The 10,525-nt window shown below is 33.0% G+C and overlaps 1 protein-coding gene across 2 annotated transcripts in view; it reads right to left on the bottom strand.

The window, feature by feature from the left end:
* Positions 1 to 10,053, bottom strand: part of ppox (protoporphyrinogen oxidase) — a 25,571-nt gene extending 15,518 nt beyond the window's left edge. The window contains exons 1-8 of one of the 2 annotated variants that reach the window (XM_056476025.1): positions 9,966 to 10,053; positions 7,442 to 7,551; positions 5,553 to 5,687; positions 3,236 to 3,351; positions 2,314 to 2,446; positions 1,995 to 2,139; positions 754 to 947; positions 552 to 615 (exon numbers count right to left, since the gene is read on the bottom strand). In XM_056476025.1, the coding sequence (XP_056332000.1) occupies positions 552 to 615; positions 754 to 947; positions 1,995 to 2,139; positions 2,314 to 2,446; positions 3,236 to 3,351; positions 5,553 to 5,687; positions 7,442 to 7,528 (874 nt within the window). In that variant the 5' untranslated portion in view covers positions 7,529 to 7,551; positions 9,966 to 10,053. Of the gene's footprint in view, positions 1 to 551; positions 616 to 753; positions 948 to 1,994; positions 2,140 to 2,313; positions 2,447 to 3,235; positions 3,352 to 5,552; positions 5,688 to 7,441; positions 7,574 to 9,965 lie in introns of both variants that reach the window. The other variant, XM_056476024.1, reaches the window with a different exon arrangement.
* Positions 10,054 to 10,525: the final 472 nt, after the last annotated feature.

The following is a 10,525-nucleotide window of genomic DNA, read 5'->3' as shown; positions in this document are numbered from 1 at the left end:
GTGATCTCAACTTGTAATACTGCGCTCACGATATTTGTCATCGAAATAACGCTGTGTAACAATCTGTGTAAAAGGCTGCCGCCAAAGTTGGGAAAAAAAAAAAATAATAATAATAATTAAAAAAAAAAAAATCAGGATTCATTCAAGATTTTAATGTTTTGATTCAGCATTTGTTTCTCTCTTTCTCGTCTCAAGACATGAATGCGCACTGCACATGAACACGTGTGTATGCTCAAATGGTGGATCAGCGTGAACAGAGATACAAATCTACATTTGCTGACAGGCAGTTTGGGTTTATTATCAGAATTATGGGAATTATCGGCCTGACAATATTTAGTTGGATGAACATTTTTTAGTTGTATGCCTTATTCAGAATATAAAAATACATATAAATACATTTAGATAATTTACTTTAATCATCAATATTGGAATGTGAAGAGACTTTCAACCAGCACAACAAACAAAGTTTCTGAAGACAATCACCTACTGCACCTTTAATAAGAAACATTATAGCATAGCAGTGTAAAATAGTATGCATTTAGTGAATTTACCTGATGCAGGTAAGGTAGAAATCACATGATCAGCTTTTAAAGAGGTCCCATCATCTAGTTTGATCTATTTAAAATAAACATAAAAAACAACAAGTAAAAAAACAGCAATAGGAAAACACACAACTTCTTCACCTTAACTGACAGCCTACAAGACATGCAGTCAGCTCATTTCAGCTGAATGTGACAGCATGTTGTCACGCACCTCCCAGCCTGTGCTGTCCACATTCAGACGCTTCACTTTGGCATGATGGTGAAGCTCCACTCCATCTCGCCTCCTCAGCGAATCCTCCAAGGCTTCTGGAAGGGTTTGCATGCCCCTCTTTAGAGACCACTGAGTCCAGGACTCTTTAGATGCTCTCTTTGCCAAGCCTGAAGGGACTACTTTAGGACCAGCTCCTTATTTAACATAAATAAAAAGCACTATTTAATAACGTTACTAAACCTTAAATGAAATGTGTATGTCATGTGTAACGAAAGGTATTTTTGCAATTTATAATACACACAAACAATAATAAGATTAAGAATAATAAAAAGAAATATTTGTATTTTGTATTATTATTATTATAATATAATATTTATTATATATAAAAAATCTTTATTATCAATTACTTAGATCATTTATAGCATCATAGTGATATTCATTAAAATGTCAATAAATAAATGTCTAGCCACTGATCAGTGTGCCAAAATAGCAGTGTGCCAATCTCAAGCAACATTTGGGAAATACTTTTAAAAGATTAAAAAATTCATAGGACAGCTAATAATTTTGACTTCAACTGTATGTGTTCAAAATGTCTATTTATCTGAAATGCTCCTCATAGAAGTGGAAATAAATTGGTCATTAAAAAAATTATTCATGCCCTGAGGGTGTCACTTAAAAGAAAAACTGGCCAAACCGGGCTCTCACCTGAACCCATCAGCAATCTTTCGCCAGAAGACTTCTGTGGCTGAACAACACTTCTGTGCATATAACCCATTCATAACACAAAACAATCAAAATCATAACACAAAACAATGATAATTGCACCAAAATGTATTAAAATGTAAGTGAATTATAACAGAGTGAACTTTTCTGTAATCGTAGTAATTCTGTGCGCTATTTGTTTAACCCTTTAAGGTGACATGCTGACTGACTGACTGATTGACAGGTGCGTGATGCATGAGACATATATGTGTATATATGAAATTTAGAAATTTTTGGTTTAATGCATTATAATTTTATAAGGTGTAACCATGAACTGCTGACAAGAGGCTAAAATTTATATTTTGGCACACTGATCACTGGCTAGCCATTTATTTATTGACATTTCAATGAATATCACTATGATGCTATAAATGATCTAAGTAATTGATAATAAAGATTTTTTATTCAATTTATTTTAAAAATTATTCATGCCCTGATGGTGTCACTTAAAAGAAAAACTGGCCAAACCGGGCTCTCACCTGAACCCATCAGCATGCCCAGCACGATGGACCCGCGTGCCTGCTCCGCTTCATAAAGAGGAGGAAAGCAGGAGCGCACACTCAACTGTCTGCTGTCTCCAGCAAACACTCCTCTACACAGGCAGTCTATGGCTATATCTGCCAGCTGCACACACACACACACACACACACACACACACACACACATTAAGGTGGGTAAATATCTCTCTGTCGCTTCACATTTGAGACTGATTTATGCTGGCAGCAAAGAGCTTCATACACAGCACAAGGACGACAGGAATGGATTAACAGGTCATTGAGCATCTATGCTAGTTCTCACCTCTGAGCCCAGCCGTCTGGACACAAATGCATGCACAGATTCGTCCTCTTCTGTCCCTTTACTGATCACTAACTCCTTCAAAACACTCTGGATTATGGGACGGGAGAAAGGAGGGATGGTGCGGAGAACCCCACTAAAAGAAAAGGACAGCTAGATGAGAAATATTTAATATTTTATACAGGTAAAAGTCTATTCACACCAAGAAAGATAACTATTAAGTTAGATTTTTTATTAAATTTTGAAAATATAAAACAACAGTCCAAACTTTAAAGGACAAAAACATAGAGAAACAATGTTGCAGGGATCAATTTCAGGACAACTGTCTGACATTTTGACTATATATTTGCTAGTATTTCGACTAAACTCTCAGTCAGAATCTGTTGTATCATAAAAAAATTTATGTGCAATTTAAAGCATAACTTTGTGAAGAAGCTCTGCTTGACTTTAAGCTGTCTTTGCAAATATTATTTAAACATAATGGCTATTATTATTTTAGCTAATAATACAATTTAGAAAACAACTGGTTATACAATTGCAGATAGATATAAAAACACATGGAAGTTTTGAAGTATTGAAGTATAAAAATAAAAGTACCTCAGGAATTCTTTGTGTTTCCTCATTGAAAATGTTGGGGAAAATAGTTTGTGGTTTTTGTTCCACTAAACTGATTACGATCACTAATGTCACTTAATTAGATGAATACATTTTTAAATCAAATAAAGATTGACTGGTCAGATGCACTAATAGCACACTGAAGACATCTGCTGGTTACACGGGGGTAATGCTAAATAAACAGCATAAACTAAAAATAAAGAGATTTTTATCATTCGTCAATGTTGACACAAATATATTTGTCATTATATTTATATTAATAGTTATCTTGCTTTGGTGAGAACGGGTCTTAACAGTGATGTTTTCTCACCCAAGTCCTGAAGGCATCTTGTGCAGCTGTCCTTTAACATACAAGAAGCGGTTCTGAGACGCCACATGATCACTCGTAACTGGCAAGAGTTCTGACTCAAGACCCAACTCTGAGACCTGCACAAGAAAACATTGACTAGAACAGTGTTTCTGCTTCATGAATATAATATTCATCTGAATAAGCCTGTGGAAAGGTATATTGTAAATAGAGTTCACCATCTCTTTGATTGCAATGTGCTTTTCCTCCAAGTATGCCAAAAAAGATAAGATGCATATGTAAGAAATTAAAAAATAATCTTCATTGTAAAATGAGGTACAGTGATTAATAGCACAAATATTGTGTCTGTGTACTAGAGATGTAATGGTGTGAATAGTTTAGGTCATAATTGTAGTTACAAAATTTATTGCGGTTATTAATACTATCATGTTTTTATTAAAATGCCCTAAAAACGTTTGAAAATAAATGTCACACTCTCTTAGGGTGTTCCACCAAGTTTTGTATCCGAAAATGAACAAACAACAAATAAAATGTGCAGCTTTATACAATTTGGAGGCAAACAATTTGCTGGCAAACAAGGATCACTGCGTTCATATTATTTCATGTACATAGTATTTTTAATGTGTTCTTATGCCATTAACATTTGGTTTTCTTTTTTCTTTTTATTGCAATAACAGGCAATTACAATGAAAATACAGAAGAATAAGTATAATACAATGCAAATATTACTTTTTGTACAAAAAGAGAATGACAACGTATTTAAAGAAGTAAAGAGGCAAAGAGAAAGATAGCGAGAAAAAAAAGAAAAAAGACAAAATAAATATAAATTAAAGGAGAGAGAGGGCACATGAAAAATAACACAAATTTATGCGGAATATTAAACAAAACACATGTTTTAGACGTTTTAATTGCTTTATTGTTATGAGACTCTGAAAAGGTATTCAAGTACAAAACCATTTCTCATTTAAAAAATACAGAATTTGGTTTATATGTAGTATATTTACACTTACTGTATGTATAAAAAACGTTTCAATAAATAACATTAGGTTAATACAAAAACTTGAATTAAGGAATTGTTTTTCTTTAATGTAAAACCCCAAAATAATATGTCTATAGCTTAAAGAAAAATTAGAGTACGCACATCAGACCATTTGGCTTTCTTATTAAATGTATTGTTTGTCAAACCTGCACTTTGAAAACCTACCTCACAGGATACAGGTTTACCTTATTAATAAATCTATGATAATATAATAATAATCAGAAATTATCCTTGAGCAGCAAATCAGCATATCAGAATGATTTCTGAAAGTTCGTGTAATACTGAAGTATGTAGTAATCATTCAGTTTTTTTGAAACAGAATTTAAGGAGAAATTATAATAATTTCATAATAATACTTGCATACTTGATCAAATCAATGCAGCTTTGGTGATCATTAGACCCTTTAAAAAACTTTATCACTCTATCCTTATAAAATGGAATTGTGTGCAAGCCTTTCATTTGACCATAACTAAAGGCCCTTCTAAATATAGATATAATCATATTGATTCTCTGTATTAGGCTTATGCTTTAGCTAGTGTACTTTTCATTTACTTTCATTTACTATAAACTTCTCATTTGCGCAATAATTCACTTTGAAATAACAAGAGTGTCTGCCAATTACTGTACTTGTACCTAATAACAAATGTAATGTGTCCCTCTTGTGGCCATGCAAAGAACAACAATATCAATGGCCAATGGTAGTTGCATAAAGGTCTGATTCAAGTCTTGTATAAAGCTGGTTTAAAACGCACAATTGCAATTTGCAAAATAATACTTCATTATAACAAAAACATTAATATTTTTCTTGAATTAAGTTTACCATTAATTTAATTGTATGTAAGTTGGGTGGTACGTGGTCTTACAAACAAATAAAAAAATCAGAGATTATAGGATCTTGTAAACTGAAACTTTAAATTAAAAATGACTACGCATACACCTGTCTTAAAGGGATAGTTCACCCAAAAATGAAAATTCGATCATTGTTTACTCATCGTTCACTTATTTATAATCTGTTTAAGTTGAACACAAAAGAAGATTTTTAAAAAAAACCGGTAACCATTGACTTCCACAGTATTTGTTTTTCCTAGTATGGAAGTTAATGGTTACAGGTTTTAAACATTTTCAGTGTTCACAATATCTTGTCTAATATTTTGTGTTCAACAGAAAAAGGATCTTGGGAAGGTTTAAAAACCACTTGATAATTTTGCATTTTGAGTGAATTATCCCTTTAAATAGCTTTCACACGGATTTTTTCAAGAACAGCAAATTATATGTGCATACCATATCGAGGGTGTTTCGTCCAACAGCACCTGCAGGTCGCACCCCTCGTGGTCCTTGTTCAAATACAGCCCCGTCATCCCTCCGTATGGAGCTCAGCCAACCTCCGCATCTCCCAGATCCCTCAAGAAGCACAATCTACAGAGGTGGACAGAGGAAATTTGGTATTCATTTTATGTTGACTTGCAATGCATGCTCACCTTTAAACTCAAAAAATTACATCTACCACAATTTCAAGTGTTGAACACAAAAGAAGATATTTTGAAGAATGTTGCCAACTGGTAGTATTTGTACAACAAAACAAACAATATGAAAGTCAATGGCTACTGGTTACCAACAGCCTTCCTAAAACCTTCTTTCAAAAGAAAGAAACTCAAATAAGTTTGGAACAAGCTAAGGGCGAGCAAAATCATTCATCTTTAATATACAAATGAAAGCACACTGAAACAAATGAAAACCTAACCCAAAAATACTTTCATTGATTCCTCAATGCCCAAGTCCATGAACCATGAGAAATACAGCAAGAAATTTTTTAGGGAAATTGTGTCTGTGGTGGTAAAGTAATTTTTTCATAAATATTGATTTACAAATATTTTAATAAACAAATGAAAATAACCAAATCAATGTTCAGCTGGATATTTCATAATGATTCTCTAAGTGAGCTCCCATGAAGCTTGAATATGCTTAAATTATTAAAACACTAGACCAGGGGTGTCCATACTTGGTCCTGGAGGGCCAGTGTCCTGCATATTTTAGTTCCAACTCCAATTAAACACACCTGAACCAGGTAAACAACTCTTTATAGGTATACTATAAACTTCCAGGGGGATGTGTTGAAGGAAGTTCATACACACACATATATACATATATACATACATACATACATATACACATACATATATATATATACACACATATATATATATATATATATATATATATATATAGATACACACACACACACATATATAAATATATACATACATATATATACACATCTATCTATCTATCTATCTATCTATCTATCTATCTATCTATCTATCTATATATCTATATATATATATATATATATATATATATATATATATAAATAATCAGCAAATGAGAAAAAAAATTACAGAAAAAAAATGAAAACAGACAATATCTCTAAAAATTATCATAATTACAAGATTTAAATTTGTAGATTATTTAAATACGGCAAATGCGTTGATTACCACTAATGATACATATATTTTGCAGCCAGTTTAGACCAGTCATTTAATCTTTTTCAAGTATATAGTAACGTTTTTCTGAGTCGTTTAGATGAAAGAATCTATTATTTACTTTTTCTCTCGGTTTTGCAGCTGTGCACGCCATCAGCTGTGAAGCAAGCGGAAAAGAAGTCTGCAATTAAAGAGTAATGCAAAAACATATACGCCCTTCAGAAAACGAAAAGCAAAAGCCAAATCCTGGACATTTTAGGAGATTTAGAAACCCGGAGCGGACAAACTTTTTAAGTCCCAAAAAGACGCGTCTCTGTGGGTCTACAAAGCAAGTGAGACAGTCTGTGGGAGTGCTGACAGGTCTCGCGCACACAGAATGAAATGGGTAAACAAGAGAAGATTCTCCACTACTTAACCAATCGCGGATGTTTGATTATATTGGGCAGACACAAAAAAAAAGTGTAAAACGATGTTAATAATAGTAATCTGAAGGATCATGCGACTCTGAAGACTGGAGAAATTGTGCTAAAAATTCAGATTTGCCAACACAGAAGTTACATTTTAAAACACGTTTCATCAAATTTATTTCAAAAACATATTTTTTAAATCCTACCAACCCCAAACTTTGAAAATATAGTGTGCACAGCGTTTTGACTGACACAATGTATTCAATGGAAAATATCCACATACCTTGGAAACATTAGGACTCTTGCTGAGGTGGTGACAGGCTGACAGACCCCCAATCCCCCCACCAAGCACTGCTACAACCTTCTGCATTCAGCTCCACACACTTCCAACACCTGCGACAAGACTGACTAAAGTCTAAAACAACAATACACAAACATTTATACCTGCAATATCATAAAAACACAAGATAAAATTCTAATTAGCCATGAAGATATGCAGTAATAGCACATAGGCATGCAGCTTCCCCTTTCATGACTCAAGATTAACTTTAAAGCTGAGCCACGGTAGTTCATTTGACCACACTGGGTTTTCAACACATCTTTTACAGTTGACCAGCCTTAAAAGATAAACAACAAGACTGGTCTTCAACATTAGCACGGGGCCCTAAACCAAGATCTGATGGGAGTAACAGGCTGGAGGCCCCTGATAAGATGATTATGCTGCCTTTTATCATTTTCAGACAATAGAAGTTAGAAAAATGTGTCCAATACTAAATGACTTGCATCTGTTAAACTATTTAGAGTTTATTTTAAAATGTTTCAGTTCATTTATTTATAAAGCGTATTTAAAAACAGCCATAAGACTTATCAAAGTGCTGTACATAAGACAAAGGAAAATAAAAAGAGGGATTGTAAAAACATAAAAATAAGCCAATTACGATTGAATGCATTTAAAAATGAAGCAGAAGACTATTAAAATAATATCAAAAGGTCAAGCTGAATAGGTAAGTTTTTAGATTTAAAAACAGACAGTGATGGAGCCATTCTAATCTCAAGGAGCAAAAAATATACAGTAATAAATATACAGCTACGGGGATAAAATTGAGATGACTTTGCAATTCTTGGTTTCTCTAGATTCATCATTTACGGTTATGGATGACCCACAGTCGAAAGACATGTGGTACAGGTGAATTGAATAAGCTAAATTGGGCGTAGTGTATGGGAGTGTTTGCAAGAGTGTGTGGGTGTTTTCCAGTGTTGGGTTGCGGCTAGAAGGGCATCCGCTGCGTAAAACATGTGCTTGATAAGTTGACGGTTCATTCCACTGTGGCGAACACTGATTAATAAAGGGACTAAGCCGAAAGAAAATGAACGAATGAGTTATGGATGAGTAAAATATACAGTTTGCCCCCTTGAATCAGTAGCACCCCTGTTAATTTTTTTCCCCAATTTCTGTTTAACGAAGAGAAGATTTCTTCAACACATTTCTAAACATGAAAGTTTTAATAACTCATCTCAAGTAACTGATTTATTTTATCTTTGCCATGATGACAGTAAATAATATTTGACTAGATATTTTTCAAGACACTTCTATACAGCTTAAAGTGACATTTAAACGGTTAACTAGGCAGGTTAGAGCAATTAGGCAAGTTATTGTATGATAGTTTGCTCTGTAGACTATCGAAAAAAATATATAGCTTAAAGGGGCTGATAATTTTGACCTTAAAATGTTTTTTAAAAAATTAAAAACTGCTTTTATTCTAGCTGAAATAAAACAAATAAGACTTTCTCCAGAAGAAAAAATATTATCAGACATACTGTGAAAATTTCCTTGCTCTGTTAAACATCATTTGTGAAATATTTGAAAAGGAAAAAAAATTCAAAGGAGGTTTAATAATTCTGACTTCAACTGTATATATTTTTATTTTGTCCTCTAAACTACTGATGACATTTATACATAATTCACAATAAAAATGTTGTCGATTACAGCTTTTTTGTCATTCCGCTACATGTCATACAATGACATACAAACGAACGAAATGTCGTGTCCATAGTGTATGTGTGTGAATGTGTATGGGTGTTTCCCAGTGATGGGTTGCAGCTGGAATGCCATCCGCTGCGTATAACATATGCTGGATAAGTTGGCAGTTCATTCCGCTGTGGCGACCCCTGATTAATAAAGGGACTAAGCCAAAAAGAAAAGGAATGAGTGAATAAAAAATTTGATGTTCATGTTTAGACAACACAACACACACAATAGTTTCAACTTAAAATGAAAATACTCGTGACTCTGAGATTTTATGTTATTCTGATTTGTTATCAAATTTTTTTTAAAACAAAAAATTTAAATGACTATTTTTTTTATTATTACAAATTGGGAAGAAATGCTGTCTGACCTTATGAGAACAAATATGAGAACATTGTACTAAAATTAATAACAGAGCCAACAGTATTGTCAAGTATTTTCTCAATTTTTTCCATAGCTGTATATTCAAAAAATGGACTGACTGGAAATATGCAAAACAGTGAGTCTGACAACATAATTGTATATTTGAGAGCACACTTTCGTAACATGTACCAACATGCTAACACGCTAACTATGCCTAAAATATCCAAAATTCTTTGAAATAACTTGGTAAGAAGTGACATACTGTATTAAATATGAAAGACAAGACCTTCTAACATACGTTGCATGCAACCAAACAATTAATAAACGTAATAAAACATAGACAAACGTAATAAAACCTAGAACAACAAGCGTAATAATCATAACTTACATTCATACAAATTGTTAAAATCATTGTTACCTGCATATAATAATGTAATTTGGACAGCGCGGTTTCAGGTGCTACTTGGTGACATAAGAGTACTCTAGTATTGAAGCGAGAAGCAAGCGGCAACGGAACAGAAAAACAGCAAAACTGGTTTCAAAATAAAAGTCCCAAACCCTTCCGCTCTGGTAACCGCTAGATGACAGAAAAGACCACGTCATTTTCTTGTTTGCTTGCATTTTATTGTACAGATGTGTTGCGTCTTTGTCTTATATAAAAATGACTAACATAAACTAGCATACATTAGCATACACTGACTGTAATAACAATAATATAAACCAAATAATCTTGGCATATTGTTGTCAGGACAAAACCTGCAAAAACAATAAATAAATAAATAAATACGCAAATATATAAATAAATAAGCAAATAAATCCACAAATTCTTACATAAATAAATATATGAAAAATTAATAGTGTGGACAGGTAAATATTTAATATAATTACACTAATATTGAGACCCTTTCAGTGAGAGGGTGTCTGTCAATCATCTGAAGCCAATCAAAAAAATCGAATGCAAATAATTTCTAACGATCA

This window comes from Danio aesculapii, chromosome 16, assembly GCF_903798145.1.
Source record: "Danio aesculapii chromosome 16, fDanAes4.1, whole genome shotgun sequence".
Classification (NCBI taxonomy): domain Eukaryota; kingdom Metazoa; phylum Chordata; class Actinopteri; order Cypriniformes; family Danionidae; genus Danio; species Danio aesculapii.
This window is presented reverse-complemented; position numbering and strand designations above follow the sequence as displayed.